Genomic DNA, 16,551 nt, shown 5'->3' with positions numbered 1-16,551 from the left:
TGGAAGATGGTAACGTAACCTGCGCTTGTATGTATCGAGTGCGAGGGACAACGAGCTGCGGCCGTCTGCAACGCGTTGGGAATCACAACCATGAGAAAGGAATGGCTTAAAAAAACAGGATATGTTACCTCTATACCTGCGTATATCCTCGTCGGAGACTCTCTTTATTAAATATATATATTTACATATAAAACTACTGTGGTCCTGTATCCTATGAAAGACAAGATATATCTGTATTTTGTAGGATAAATGTAAAATGCCCCATTTCCCCCCTCGGTGTCCCTGAATTTTAAAACGTATAAATACAAAAAAGATATATATTTCGTTTCAAGTGTTACGCGTGGGTCTATGGTAAGAGTTTGGCATCATTAGAATTCTCATGTAAAAACTAAATGATTTGCAAAACAAAACAAAAAAATATAAAATAACCGGCAAATAGAGTAAAAAGGGTAAAGAAGAAAAAAAATAGCTTTACAACATAACCCCGAAACCATCCCTCAAACACGCCTAAAAATACAAAAGTCACTGTAACATTGAGGAGAAGAAAGGGTTTCGCAACACGGCAATTTTATAACCGATAAAAAAAAGCAGCAAGAACTATAGTCTGACGACTCACGACAGAAATCCCTTTCGCTCCTTGTGCTATCGCATTCCACCCGTTCCGGATCCCACAAACTCACTCTCCAGCCGCGCGTTAACCCTTTCTTTCCAACCCTGATTGTTTCAGAATAAATAAAAGAATGTAGGAGCCTTTCCTCGTTACAGATAGAAGGGCTCTTGGCCTTGTGTACCAGGATTTGCATTTATTATATTGTAACCCGGATTTGGCCCGGGGGGGGCCAACGTAGCTGCCAACGTTTCGTGTGTGCAAGTGTGCAGTCTAAAGGATCACTTTCCACAGTGCATGATGTGGGGGGGGGGCTGTCACTCATTTTGACCTTTCAATATTTTCTAAGTGATCTCTTCAGATTTCTGTATTTAATTTTCTGGTGGGTACAAAGTCTTCACGTTTCACCCATATGACTTCCTCGGCGTTGCTTTCAATGCTACCGTTCATCCCAGAAAAGGCCGTTTGTTTCTTCAGCTGAGTCATTCGGGACGCGTGCGAACTCATCGCGTTGTGAGCTTTGCTTCCAGCCGGGTGGCCGGAGATAGAAGTGGCCTCAAGTTCCTCGCTCAGATCCTTCTCCATGGAGCCACCCTTAATCGACTCGCAATATTCGTCATCGCTGCTGAGGATGTCGGTTTCTTTAACGTCCTCCTGTTCTTCGTACTGCGCAAGATCGAACTGTTCCTCCACCCAGCGATCCGTGTCGCCGCTGCTCCCCGTCTGCTGCGGAGGTTTGGGTTCGGTCTCTGGCTCGAAGTCCTTGTCGGGACTGGTTGTGAAGACACTGTCTGCATCTATGGTGAACCTGTTTCTGACCAAGCGGCGTCTTCTTGCGAGAGATCGGCTGGGAGCAGAAACTGCAGAGAGAGAGACAAAGTTAGAACAGAGAAAGGGACTCATTCTGTAACGTCGGGACAAACAGCCCCTTGATGTCGCTCGCGTTGCGTTACCTGCTCTGTTCATCGCCGGCCGGGCTCCCTTCAACGCACACAGCCGCTTCCCTCCAAAAGGAACGTACTGCTGGGAGCTGGGTAAACTTTCCGTCTTAAGCAATTGTCTTCTGTGCTTGTCGCGTAGAACCGAGTGCACCGCCCGAAGGAACTCCTTCTTTCCCACCGGGGAACTAGCATATAACAGAAGACACGGCTTCATAAATAACGCAATAAACCATCTTCACACGGGCTTCACCCACCTAGCAACAGTACAACGCAACGGCATATATGTAATACTTCCCGGGTTCACGCTTAAAAATGAAGGGGGGAAGCCCTACGGACAAATATTTTTTGTGTCCAATAAATACTATTATTATTACTTTTATATATAGCACCATCATATTCTGTAGCGCTGTATTTGATTATAAATTATTAATTATTAAATGTGTGATTAATAAGGTGTCTGGGGGCCATCATTGTTGACAGTCATGTGATATTTAAACATCTACATACAATAAATACAGTGTTAGCCGCTTTATGGCAGAGATAATCTTTGTTAAGAGAATTGAGGGCATCACAATAATTTGCCTTTTTATTGTATTAAGACTATCATTTTTGGGGTTTTAGATAGTATTACTATTATGGAGATATGTGGTATAAAAGCAAGGGACTGTTCTACCAACAGAACATGAATCAGTGGCATTAGTGGCAAAATTAACATAACATTTCACCTTCAATTTCCTCACTAACCCTTACAAAGGTCCAGAACCTTAGAGGAGGAAGAACTTATCAAAAGGACAGAAATAACTAGAAAGCGAACCGGAAGACATGATGACTGCTCTAATGGGATTTAGAGGGATTTAGACTCTTTTGAATTTTGGATAGTTAGGTGTATTCCAAAAAAACATTTTTTTCCAGTAATTAATGTAGTTACGGACAAAGACCCCGCCGCCCTGCAGGGCCGCCATCATTTCATTTTCTATGCGTCCCCAAGCATTGTGGTCCAGGGTACTTGTTACAGAAAATACACTTACCTGCAGCACAAATGAAACACTCTCTCCGGTCTGCCCTCCGATTCAGATTTCACATGAACAATTTCACAGACCGAGTTGGTTTCAGCATCTAGCAGGGTAAAAGAGACAGTGGTAAGCTGACCAGTATAGCTGGTAATCTGGAAAAATAAATACAAATAAAAATAATACAAATAAAAAATAAAAGGGCAAAAGGGGCATTTTTACCCGATGTCGTCATGGCTCGAATCTGCAGAGCTTCAGTCGGAATCATGTGCCGGAAGCGAAAAGGGTCGCGATCCTCAAACATCGATGCTCGGTGAGATCCACCCTACAATAACGTTCACTACAGATCAGCGTCACATGGATACAAAGGGGGGCATTTACTAAAGTGAATATTTGCAGGAGAGATGGGGTTTCACTCGTTTGTGCATCATGGCAGTACACCACGGATGAGCCTTATCTCATCGGCTCCGCTGGACAGCACAATGTATAGTTTAATGGGTGGGGAATTCCTTTTCTTTGTCCTATTCCTATAAGAAATGATGCCACAAACCCTTTCTAACAGCGACAGCTCACGGGGGCCGGACCCTCCTGATGCATAGCCGAGTCGGTAAAGTTGAAATTTCAATTCGATTGATGCCTAAACGTAACAAGCTTTTAGCATCACCTGTACCTTTATTGTGACATTTACGGCTCGTGACACACAGCGCACACGTGCTTAGAATCAGATGTGAGATACTAACAGTCCAGTTAGGGTTCTTTCTGATTCAGATCCTCTGGGACCATAAACAGAATGAGAAGGATTTGTGTGTTTCTACAAACCACCGAGCGGAGCCCGTCTATATTATCCTCACCAATAATGTAACTTCATATTTACAAAAAGGAAGTGTAATGTAATAATAAAAAACAATTACTGTTACATTATATATATAAATAGGAGGAATAAAACCATGGGCTTACCAGCTTCTTCTTCTGCTTGGAGCTGTCCTTGTAAACCAAGACTACAGCCGTCTTAAAAACTGCAAAAATCAGACAGAAATGAATTTAGATATTTTGGTAGCTACCGGTTAAATCAATTTTAACATAAATGTAAATGTGGACCTCCATCTTTATAATTGATTCCAAAGAACAGCAGAATGCATACGTTTGGATCGGGATACGCATCGCATGCCGAGACCGGCAGGTGGAAGGAACAGGTACAATAAGCAATCCAGTCATCTGCCGGTAACGCTAAAAGGCCAAATCTCACGCCGTTGGCATTATCGTATCACCGGCACTCGCGCTATCCTGTTATTTTGTACTTAACAGCATGATCAAAAGACAAAAATTATAAGGCAGCGAGTAAGAACACCGCTAAACACGTCACGTAGCCCTACATATCACGCCTGAAACCACCAGAACATCACTATGGTTACCTATAGAGGGCCGCGCAGTCTCTCAACATTTAAAATCCACATATTTTAACTGCAAGAAGATCTTTGTGCCAGACGTTAAAGCCAAAATGTTGCAAAAATACAAAATGTACATTTCAGCAAAAGAAGAAAATAAATGCTATTTAACAACGTAAAGTCCATTGATAAAAGACAAGTCCATCAAGGCCAATGATTTACTATATAATAGCGATATCTATACACATATATTTGTTTAAATCTATTCAATGATACATCAGCAGGAGGTATCTGCGGCACAGAAACACATATATATATATATATATATATAGATATATATACACATATATATATATATACATATATATACACATACATATATATCTTAATTTTTATAGAGAATGAGTAAGTTACCAAACGTTGCCAGTTCAGGATCCTTCTTCCATTTCCCCAGTGATGCTGGAGGGTTAAGCCAGACCACTGTGTTGTGCAAAAGTAAATCTCCCATAGACAAGTCGGCCACCTGACGGAACACGAGAAAGTCAATAATTGCAATTTTTGGAATAATCAAATTAAAGTCAATGCCAATAGCAATGCAGTAAAACAGGTCCGCGGGATTGCAAAGATATTTTGGTTAACCCTTCGAGTAATGAAACAGCAAACTGGTCTAGACAAACCCTTGGTGACCGGCAGCCATGGGCGCTAAGATTACATTTTTATATATCTTATAATGACCTTTAAAGGATGGAAAGCTAGAACATTTAGTACTTCTCCCAAACTGTAAATTTGTCCACGATAAGATTGCCAGATAAAGATATATCAGCTAGCAGCATTTAAAAAAATATATATAAATAAAGTAGGGCATTGTCCAAGGGGTCAACTTTACACTGCAAGGCAGCTCTCTGGTCATCTTAAGGGTTAAACCCCACACAGACAGCCTAAGGGTTAATGTACGTGCTTGGATGCCTATGACAATAAGCACGCTGCCCTTATGTGAAAACGCACATGCTAAAAAATCCAATTTACTGCTCCAATTTTACCAGATCACAGAAAAAAAAAAACTGTTAAAAGCGAGAACGGGCCCCGGGGAATAGGGCGCAAAAAAAGCAATTTGCTTTTTAGTGGATCGTGTGGACTGTGCTGAAATAAAAATGGTCTTTTCTATAAAACACCTTAGGAAACAGCTGCGTTGTGTGTGTGTATATATATATATATATATATATATATATATATATATATATATATATATATATATATATATATGATATTGGAGCGTAACGGTAAAATGTTTGGGAGCCGATCTCTCGGCTTTGAGGTTTATTTTAATGATAAGCCCGACGCAGGTCACATTGTCATGCTTTATAACTCAGCGGATCAGCGAGTGAAAAAAGCTCAATATTTGGATTTATACCTCTTTTATCTCTCCGGTCTGCTCGGCTATAAGCTGATCAAACACGGCTCCATACTCCTCGTGAATCTTCTGCATCTCATTAATGTGACTCGCTACTTTGTTCATTGTCTTAATAGCCACTAGGGAAAAATAACAAATACTTTTATTACCATTCTTCTTTACTCCACCATACTTATCGCCGTCATCTACCGAGTTAACCCTTTCTGGAAGGGGTGCAGCTGAATGCATTTCTATGCGATGTGCTGCTCCTTGATGGTTAACGAGCGACACACTTAAATCTTTTTAATACCCGCTTGAATCTGGGAAAGATTCCCTCCAACTCACCGCCAGGCATAATAATCCGTGTCTGGCGGGTATGAAGATATTAAGTAGTCATTAATAAAACATGAACATTCTGAAGGCTGAATGATGGGCTGGCGGCATCTGTATCTTATTGCAAATGAAAAGCTAAGAGAGTACAAGAAACCATGACCTTGGCATGAGTCAATAAATAATTAAAAATAAATAAGGCGCCGTGTAAATACTGGATTGCTGAGCGCAAAGAGCAGACACAAGGCTATTTATATATTCTATATGTAAACCCTATAGATGGAGAGCTGCGAGGTTCGTGAAACGGGTACTGGAGGAGCACGCAGGCAGCTCGGGCGGATCGATGAGTTCTGTCTCCCATGCGCCAGAAGATTAGCAATGATCGGGGATCGCCAAGGAATCATGAAGACTGAAAAATGCTAGTCCGTAAGTTTTCAGCGGCCGCCGGGATCTTACCATCAAGGTGGTAGTGCTCCTCGCTCTCCGCGTCGGTCAGAGAGTAGAGCTCCTTCAGGAGCAGAGGGTATTTCAGGATGCGCTGGATGGGTTTAATCAGGTACGATTCCAGAGTCGCCGAATGTTGCTGCCTGGGGTTCTGAGCATCAAGGAACGCTTTGAAACTGAGATCTGTCTTGGCTGCAAGAGAAACATTTGAATCAGCCCTTGGGAGTCCTTCGCTGACAGAAGTAGGTCCCCCGCTGCAGACGTTACACCTCACAAGCTATTAGGCTTATTAGAATTGTGGGAAAACGGTTTCAGAAAATGACATTTAAAGTATTCCTTTGATCCGGGAATAAAAACGTCTCGCTAGTTGGTTCACATTTGGCACCACCTGCCCCAGGCTGCTCCAGCCGGGGAGAACAAAGATGTCAGACCTAAACTTGGCCTTAAAGAGGAACGGATGTTTCTCCATTCATTACTTTTTTTCCCATCATTCCAGTAACTTGTGGGTTTTGTTTTCAATCGCTTATTGCCTTAGAGATATTTAACTTAAAAGAGGCAATTTAACATGAAAGATTATTAAGATCCATGGCACATCAGTGTTGAGTCCCTTACCCTCCCTGAACCAATCAACAACAATCAGCGCCTTAACAATAAGGGATAATCCATAGGAGCCGATAGGAAATGTAAGATTTGGGAAGAGTGACAGAAGTGCTATAAACCTACATTTAGCAACAATTGTGTCTGTTTAGGGAACTAGAGATGACGTCTAAAATAATTTTATAAAAAAAGTTACGCTTTATTAAAAAAACCAAAACCATTGAATTTACATTTTAAAGTGTTTTTAAATTCTGTTTCTGTTAATCACAAATATGTACGCGTTGTTGGGGCTATAAAGGCATTTTGGTGAAATATTAGTAAACCCTGTTTTATGGGTATCCAAGTTTCCCAAAATATATGTATTTTCCACAGCTTATTTTTGCTCTGGATGAGCTGGCGTTTGGGTAGATTCTGCCAAACACAAGTTTTATTCCTAACATCAGTTGTGCCCCCAGTGATTTACCATTATCGTCTCTCGTATTGTAATTGGTGGCAAAAAAAAATAAAATAATAATAATAATAAAGTTAAGGGAAGGCAGATGCGCGTGTAACAAAATATCAAGAATTAGGGAATCCCATATAGCCCGTATAGCTAATTCTTAGTTTTTGTCTTATTCATCTAAAATACTGTTTTCTTAGTTTGTTTCTTATTTGGGCTGGGGGAGGGGGGGAGTAAATCCACTTTAAACTATAACATGAACAGCTTTCTTATACAGTATATAAGTATGAGCAAAAAAGCTTATTTTTGCTACTTCCAAAAGCCTGAATAAAGCGCAGATAATGAAGAAATGTTTTATTAATGTGCAAAGTTGTACCGAAGCACACCATGTCTCCATCTGAAAGGTAATTATGCAGGAATTGTTACTAATCGTTCTACTGGCATTTACAGCACAATAAAAAAGGAGCCTAAAATAAGAACGGCTTTAAAAATGTAATGCGACCGACTGCAGTCAATTCTCACGTTCCTGCCAACGGAGTAAAAATGACGGATAAACGGCATGTGAAATCTCCTACACCGAGGACACAATGCCCACAGCGAACGGGAGGTGTAAATGAAATGGCGGGAAATTGGTCAGTAAAACATTAATATCTCTACCCCATGGATAGCAGCCCAGTACAAACCGGTACAAAAAAGGAGCTGTACAGAATACAAGCCGTAAAACACTTATTATGTATTATAAATAAAACGCTGGGGGAGAGAGCGCGACGAGAGAGAGAGAGAGAGAGAGAGAGCGACGGGAGAGAGAGAGCGAGAGCGACGGGAGAGAGAGAGAGACGGGAGAGAGAGAGAGAGAGAGACAGAGAGAGAGAGAGAGAGAGAGAGAGACAGAGAGAGAGACGGCGCTACCGTACCTTTAACCAGCACTTTTGGGACTTTCGTGTGGCTGGCACAAAAAGCGCTGTAGAGTTTGAATCGGTCGGCGTAATACAGGAACGATCCTCCCAACGAAAACAAAACTTTCTGCAAGTCAATAAAAATGAGGCTATTAAATATTGCTTCTTAAAAACTACCGGTAATATTCACAAGCAGCTGGCTTACAGGTTACAGGAAATAGGAAAAAACCTTTCCCCCCCCATGATAAATGCACATAAACTTTTTCTTTCTTGAATGGACGTCGATAGGAACTTCATTGTTCTCTCCCAACTGGTTTAGGCACGGGCGCAGGGGAAGCGTACATCGGTGCACACTTCCTGCGAGTCTGGGAGCCGAGGGGCGGGGAAAGAGCGGAACGCATACGGGGGATTCCACAGACTTCCTGCATTCGTTTCCGAGGAGGACTAAGTGACCATTTAAAGGGGACACTCAGCCATTAAAGTGCATATGGCGGCTGGAGTGTCCGTTGAAGTGCGCATTGCTATATCTCCTATATCTAAAAACCTATAAGACCTCTAAAAACCTCCCATCATTTTTCCTCATTACCTTGAATTGCTCTACTTTTTCCAGTTTTTCCAGGTCCGGCACCAGCCTCACTCCATCTTCGAGGGTTTTCAGGAACTCCACCTGGAATTCCACCATCTCTGTTAAATTCCCAAACAGGACATCAAGCTGAAGAGAGAAGAACAAACAAGCTGGTTTCATCCTTAGCCTTGGACGTTAAATCCACAGAAATGCTAGATAAGCGGATAAAAGTGGTTGCTTTTTGTTTTTATGTTATTTCTGAGCACAGTAAGGGGTGAGAAATGCACCGGAGACCCCGCTTGGCACCTGAAGGGTTAACACTAAGATTACCAGGCCTGGAGAAACATCAATCGGGTTTACAAGCCACGTAACAAAAATATAATAGTCCAAATGTTGGATAAAGGGAACAATTTGCAATTTTTATTACATCTGCCGGATTTTCTTCCTCGCCTCACACCTCGGGCGCCCGGTGGAAACGACCAGCGCCGTCCCGTGCTTTACACGAGCTTTTATTTCTCTTATAAAATCAGATGTTAAGCCAAAGATTGTTTCATTAAACTAAACACAACCCTCCTTATTTGCTCTCAGTAACGTAAAAAAAAAAAAAAAGTGTTTTTCGCGTGTGCGAAAATAACAAAATCTCACACGACCTTTTATAGAAAGCGCTGTGCGAAATTCTCCTAAAATAGACATTTAACTAAAAACCAACGTGTTAAGAAAATGAAAATCACACAATACTATACCTCGTCCTCCGTGAGAAACGTCTCCTTCTGTAATGGTTTCAGGTACCGCTCCATGAGACAGTTGAGATCCTAATCAGATGCAAAGATTAGATACGATGTCAAAGAGACAGGACTAATTGGCTCCAATTTTAATGACTATTTAATATTAACCCTTCTGCACCACAGTAAAGCGTTATAGAATCAAATGAATCATTTCTACATTTTTAATCCTAAAAACAATAAATCCTTTTGTAAAAAGACGACAAAAATCCAGACGGTGATAGAAACATACAATCTGATAAAAAAAAAACATTCGCCCATCTAGTCTGCCTGCTGTAAAGACACAGACCATAATCCGTCCTCAGTATAAATTCCCTCGCTGCATTAGCCTTTACCAAAGCTGCTGGGAGGCTGTCACACTTATCTACCACCTTCTCAGTAAAATAATTTAAGACAAGCGTTACCTTGACATAGGTGCGTTCCGTCTCGAGCAGCTCGCAGATGACCTTGCGCAGTTTGTCGGCGTCGGTGAGCTGCCTCATGGTCGCCGGCTGGGGTCCCGAGGATTCCGGAGGAGTCGGGCAGGGATCGGACGGATTCATCTCATGCAGGCTGCGACAGAACGCGGCTACCTGCTCCGTGCTCTGCAACGAGAGGGGAGTTACACAACCGCCGGCTCCGACGTGCCCGTCGCTCATCAACATGCCAGCAGCAGACGGCTAAAGAAATCCCAAACACAGAAATCCGGGACGAGGCTCGCACGTTTCCCAAAGAGACCGGTAAACGTGCGGAGACGCGAGCCGGAGGACGGGGTTTTCACGTTACCTCGCCGCAACGTCTCAACTAGGAAAAGGATCGATGCAAGAAGGGAACGAGGGCTCGTAAGGAGCTCTCAACTTTGTCAGATGCGTGCCATTCCATCCTGCTGTCTTCGGAGGAAACGAAGCCTGTGTGTAGGCACCCGGTAACCTAGCAACCGCATCCAAGAACTCCTCTCCAGAACCTCGCAACAACACATCAACAGATTTCATCCAAAAAGAGCCACTCCACAGAAAAATAGGCTTTTAATAAATATATATATATTATAATTTATTTATTTTTTTTAGAACGAACAAAGAACCTTCCTTCACAAAAGGCTCTCCAATCTTCCCCTTTTCTTTCTCGATTCTGATATTATACAAACAGTAATCACGAGAGTAACAATTCGAGGTGCGTTGGCGAGTGTTGGCTTTTAAAGACTGAAAACATTGGATGTTAATGGCGTTCTCGGGAACAGAGCAGCCGGGGGATATAGATATGTATTCGGGAAAAAAACACCGGAGACGCTAATGAAGGAACGCGCTTTGAAGCCGTCAGTCATTTTGTAGATTGCAACCCACGTGAACGTAAATAACGGTCGGGGGGATTCCTAGAGAAAAGAAAGATTTCTTCCGGTGCTCACAGCTTAATGAATCGGTGGGAGAATCTTAAAATATGTACATCGCTCACAGCTTTAACAATCCCGAAGCTGAAGTGCCACGGTTTCTCCTATAATGTATATGTTGGTTATTTTCATCTGTAAATATCGTTAAGTGGGATTATTTAGTTTAAGGAACTGAAAAAAACTAAGGTTTGTGGAAAGTAAAAGGTCCACGTTAAGGAAATTAAGTGTTTATGGCAGCTACACCTTTACGTTGGTCTTTCAGCACTTTTCTAACTTCAATCAAATAGAGTTAAATTAGAATGCCTCAGTCTTGATCTACCATAGGGACCATCTGAATAATTATAGTCTATGGCGAGGGACTAACAAGGTCTGCCGTAAAGCGGCAGACATATTGCATCACGCAAGTTTGGGGCTGGACCAAGATATTAGACGATCCCCATTACAGTAAGTCTCGGGTCTGTGAATAAGGACGAGCGGGGAGGACCAAGCAGGACTCTGCTGTGAAAACCCCAGGACTCTCCCGCCTCGCAGTTAAACTCTGATGAACCTTGGACTCCGATCACCCACGTTTAAACCTAGATGTTACGAGTCCAGAAGAAGAAGTGCCCAGGTGTGAACCCCCGATCAGAAGCCCTTCCCAAGGACTGGCGTGCGTTCTTCATTGGGTGAAGGATTTACTTCCCTTCCCCCGAAGCGCATACCCATAGACTGGAGGCTACGGTTACCGGGAGGTTATTTTTATTCTCTCTCCATGTTTCAGATTTAAGAGAGAACAAGAAATGGTCCATGGAAATAATCTAGTAATCCAGAACTACTTGCAATCCTCTTTTCTCGTCACGGTGGTCAAAATCATTTAACAAAAAAACTTGACCTTTATGCCAATTTAACCCAGTGAACATAGGAGGGAAATTTTGGGGATTCAATTGGTTCCGAGGGCTACAGACATATTTTATCTGTCTGTCCTGTTTGTCGATAAATCCACTCTATTATTAAATGCACACATTTTATGAAAAATAACGTAACAAATAAAAAAATATATATATTTTTCTACAATAAAATTACACACACCGAGAAATTCCTGCCTAAATACATACATACTCTAACCTAAAGCGGTAAAAAAAATAAATCAGTCATCGTACAGATCAGCACCAACTGCATATTTACCAACGTCTGGGGGAAAAACTTCCAGGGACAGCTGTCAATTACTTATTTACCACACCCACTGTCCCAAAGCGCCACCCACATTAGCATAATCTAGCTCCGCCTAGTTATTACAAGGCAGATTATATCACCAAATTCACAGGAGGACTTGCCACTGGACCCAAAGGACCTGCCATTGCCATGAACCCTGTAGGCACCAGGCTCGGGGCATCACCAGAGCATTAAATCCCAGCATATCACTAGTTAAAATATTACATTCAATATTAACATAAGATCTCTACAAAAGAAGTTCAAAATAAGCAATTTAAGTAAAATAAGACAGTTATGCAGCAGCAAACTCCACAGGACACGCCAAGCTTACCCCATCTCAGTCTATTCCTCAACGTAGCCCCCCGACATCTGTGGGGTCACTCAATGTCACGCGACCCCGGTCAACCCCAAACACTCCTGCCTGGCAATATTATCTTACATTCTTTTACATAAATGGCAAGATTTTTAAAGCCCAGCAGGATGGAGCTGTGAAGAAGCTGTGGGGCGCAGAGCAATTATTTCTTATGCAGGGGCAGCTCAGCCCCGCATACAAAATAATTGCCCTGCCCTTCTGTGTACAGCTTCTTCACGGCTCTGCTCCCTGCATGCCACTCCGCGCACCTCCTCGAACATAGCACACCAACACACCACACTGCGCACCAACACACCACACTGCGCACCAACACACCACACTGCGCACTAACACACCAACACACCACACTGTGCACCAACACACCACACTGCGCACTACACACTAACACACACTCCCTCCATAGACTAACACGCCCGTGGACACTCCACTCAGTCTAACACTGTATATTGACAAAGCATCAGAGTCTTCCTGCGGAGAAAACGATTTGTCGGAATGATGGATACTTTATTTCCAGCATCAGACATTTTCAGCAGCAATACAAAATAAGAAATATTGCTGCAATTTGGAAAATAAAGACGTCGTGGGGGGAAAAAAACACAACAGTCACGCTCACCAGGACGACATTTTCATTCAAAGGTTACAAGGTCGCTCGAGTCAAACGTTTTAAATAGCAGCTCAGCAGGCGGCCCCTTAATGGATCCGGGTGATAAACCTATCGTACGATCCCCCCCCTTACATGACAACCGCCTTCTCTTTAAGGATGCTGGCTTAGAGTTATAGGAATTGTGTTTCCCAGAACGGAAGTGCTAACTTTTGATCAGCCCTGAAGGATTTTCCAAGCTTTTATCGTTAATAAACGTTGTGTGTCGAACTTATGAACAAGGAGCATGTTCAGGAATCATGCGTGTTGTTAACACAATGCATACACTACGGTGCAATATCCTGGAGCTCTGTACACCCCCCGGGGGCATCTCCACAAAGCATTAATAAAAAAGGTTCTAATCATTTTAATCACCACAACCCCAGCTGGATCGGCTTCTCGGGGTTAATGGGAGTAAAACCTGAATACATGAAATAATAAAACCTATCCTGACTGTCACCATGAAACTACCTTTACCAAAAACTACTTAAAGTGTCCCAAAAGGGTGGTCCTGGCTCTGCTCCTCTATGACTAGTGTATCATCACGTGTAAGGCGCCGGTATGGACCCCCGGATCATTATTTTCTCCCCAGGCATCATCGCGTCTAGCTGGGGGTGTCGGGACTTTGGTAACAGCTGCTGTGTATGCGTTGCATTTTGTGTGCGTGGGGTGCGCTTTCTTCAAAGTAAACAAGCTAGGCCTCCAAAAATATAGTAATCCTGCCATATTTATACATATATTACCCGCATCAAAATGAAAAAAATATATGTTTCCAGCATTTTACAGCAAAAGCAGAGGTCAGAGGGGCGGATTCTCAGGGTCACACAGCTGACCCCTTCCTTTGTTCCAATCTTATAGGACTCCTAATTGGTACTTTTGCTAGCAATATGTTACGGCTGATATCCCTGCTTGAATACAGGTGACTCACTTCAGTGTCTCTTAAAATAATGAAAGGTCAGTTTGGCGAGTCACTACATAGACGCTTCACAATCGGCTATTAAAGGGTTAATACAGTGTCGGGGGCCGCTCATTTAGAAAGTTCTCTCATTCATCCAGTAATGCATTTCAGGATTTCACTTGCGCTCGCACAGCGATTCCCCAGGCAAATATTTATTCTGCTTGCGAAGAGACATTTTCAGGCCGGTCGGGACACGCAGAACCTACGGCTCAGAGATAAAGCTGGATTGGGAACAGAAAGCCGAGGGGGCTATTAATACTGGACCCTACCCCATCCGACAGGGCAATTACTCCGCCATTAGGAGATTTTTATTACATACTTTAACATTATTTCAACTAGTTCCAAAAAATAATCCGTAAAACCAACCAGTGGAAAGTCCCAGGAACCACAAATACAAGAGAAACCCAATAATGCATGCTTTAGTTACACCTTAAAAATATAAATTTCACCTAAATATATCAAGTCTCTCCCCAGAATAGACCCAAGAAGCTGATCCTTACAAAACAACCGTTTCCGTCTCCCCTGGCACTCAAAGGGTAAATCCATGGAAGCGGATCTGCAAATAAAGGAACAAAAACAGCAAAAACCCTTCCAGCGTTCTGTATCTGCTAAACATCAGCCGTCGGGTTATTGATACGCACATCTTAAAAATCCACGTACTAAAGCAACGAAACCTAAACGACCCCAAGAAAGTAAAGCCGGCCGACCCAAGCTTCAGAGCGGTGTCTTCACGGAGATACATTTCACAAGACGGGAAAGAGAACGCGTTTAACAGCCGTCCGGGGTCTCTGCAGCCCGACGAATGCTTTACATTTCTAAAAGCACAGCATAGAGACCCCGACACACGCACATTCTAAATTAAATGTGTGTCACCAAGAGTTCTGCTATATATATATATATATATATATATATATATATATATATATAGAGATACATACATACATATATACACTGATCTATACAGCAATGCAAACAGTTATGAGAGTCCTACAAGACAGCATATGAGAACCCCGTCCCAACCCCGAGATCCATCCACAAGCTCTCTGATCCAGGAAAAGCTCTTTCTCCGTCAGACTGTTACTCCCGTCTCTCGCGTTCTACCTCTCCAAGAATGTATTCCTGGCGTCCTCACTCGTTTCAGATTTAATGCTACTCCGGTTTTGCGAGGAAGGAGAAGGTTATCCCCCCGGCGGAGATCTCCCCAGGAAGGTGCGGCGGGCGAGAACAGACCTGAACGTGCCTGCAGCAGCCATCCGCAGATTGGGGGTTAGATACGCAGGAACATTGTTTCCACTCCCCGGCTTTTAACAATTCCCAGCATCGGTGTTTTTTTCTTCTAAGATCGAGACCTGATAGAGCTTCCCTTGTTCTCTCTTGAAAGAAACATGAAAAAAAAAAGCCCAAATTTCTTGAATTCTAAACTCCGGCAGCGGGGAGATGCTTGTCAGCGATCATTATAGAAGGAGCGGCCCCCCTCGGAGACGGCGCACACGCCATTACATTTACTGCTGCGCTGGGACGGGCTAAAAACGCACAGAAGACTAAAAAGGCAACGTGTGATTAACTTAATTAAGCCAAGCACTGAATGCACAGAGCGGAGAGGATGAACAAACGCGAACCGAACATATTAAACGCCGAGCTTAATCATGTTCTGTATGTAAATACGCACGCTTTAGCCGTGTACTTAGTACATCATAAGTCCCGCTACTGCATCTGCCACGCTTGGCAAATTGGTAAGCGTTTTGGCCAGTAGAAAACAATGAAACGAGTCAGGGGTGCCAGTTGACAAATTGCAATCTGCGTTGGGGAGAACACTGGCGAGAAACCCAGCCGAAGGTTCTGCAGCCAAAGGCGCAGTAACCCTTAGAGCGCCAGCGGGGAGTACAACGAAATGCGGGGGAAACCTTTCTGGCGGTTCAGGGTACATCAGCGTGGGTGCAAGTGATGGTGGTCAGGTGCAGCTCTACACTTACACATTCATGAACACACCATACACACTAACACCGTCCACTTACACATACGTACACATATACACCAACACTATAGACACACTAATATACACTAACACCATACACACAAACACACTAACACCATACACAAACACACCCTAACCCCACTTACACACACACACACCCTAACACCATACACTTACACATACATACACACACTAGCACACTAACACCACACACACACACACACACAAACACAAACACACGCACACACTACCTCTGCCCTGCTTTTCAGAATTGTGCACTCTACCTCCCAAGCTCCGCCCCCAGTGTCCTGATTCGCTGAGGGTAGAAGTTGGGAGGTACGTTAATGGGTTATTATTGTCATTATTGTTCAAAAGAAAGTTTTGCAGACTTTTTTTAAGGTTTTTTTTTTAAGGAGCGCTAAAAGTTTGATTATTTTGTTTTCAGTAATTTACTTAGATTTGAAAACGGTTCATTTTATAAGATGTTTTTTCGCATGATACCACCGGCCGCAGTGATTTTAGGAACTGTCTTTTCATATGTATCTTATTTAAGAGGCACATAAAAATAAACGCGATTTTACCTAAAAATCTAAAAAAAAAAACAACGCCAAAATATTACAATTCACATTACACCGAATGCTCTCTATGTGATCACATACATAAAA

General features: G+C 42.8%; 1 protein-coding gene across 3 annotated transcripts in view; it reads right to left on the bottom strand.

Moving 5' to 3' along the window:
- Positions 1-947: 947 nt before the first annotated feature.
- The window catches only part of TIAM1 (TIAM Rac1 associated GEF 1), a 72,629-nt gene continuing 57,025 nt past the window's right edge, over positions 948-16,551 (bottom strand). For 2 of the 3 annotated variants that reach the window (XM_053456732.1, XM_053456733.1), the window contains exons 16-27: positions 9,791-9,970; positions 9,348-9,416; positions 8,626-8,751; positions 8,058-8,166; positions 6,120-6,299; positions 5,355-5,473; positions 4,358-4,466; positions 3,516-3,574; positions 2,781-2,883; positions 2,577-2,664; positions 1,561-1,733; positions 948-1,467 (exon numbers count right to left, since the gene is read on the bottom strand). In XM_053456732.1, coding sequence (XP_053312707.1) covers positions 965-1,467; positions 1,561-1,733; positions 2,577-2,664; positions 2,781-2,883; positions 3,516-3,574; positions 4,358-4,466; positions 5,355-5,473; positions 6,120-6,299; positions 8,058-8,166; positions 8,626-8,751; positions 9,348-9,416; positions 9,791-9,970 — 1,818 coding nt within the window. In that variant the 3' untranslated portion in view covers positions 948-964. Of the gene's footprint in view, positions 1,468-1,560; positions 1,734-2,576; positions 2,665-2,780; positions 2,884-3,515; positions 3,575-4,357; positions 4,467-5,354; positions 5,474-6,119; positions 6,300-8,057; positions 8,167-8,625; positions 8,752-9,347; positions 9,417-9,790; positions 9,971-10,151; positions 10,257-16,551 lie in introns of those variants that run through there. The other variant, XM_053456734.1, reaches the window with a different exon arrangement.

Source organism: Spea bombifrons, chromosome 2 (assembly GCF_027358695.1).
Source record: "Spea bombifrons isolate aSpeBom1 chromosome 2, aSpeBom1.2.pri, whole genome shotgun sequence".
NCBI classification, from domain to species: domain Eukaryota; kingdom Metazoa; phylum Chordata; class Amphibia; order Anura; family Pelobatidae; genus Spea; species Spea bombifrons.
Note: the sequence above shows the minus strand (reverse complement) of the source record. Positions and strands in the feature narration are given on the sequence as shown.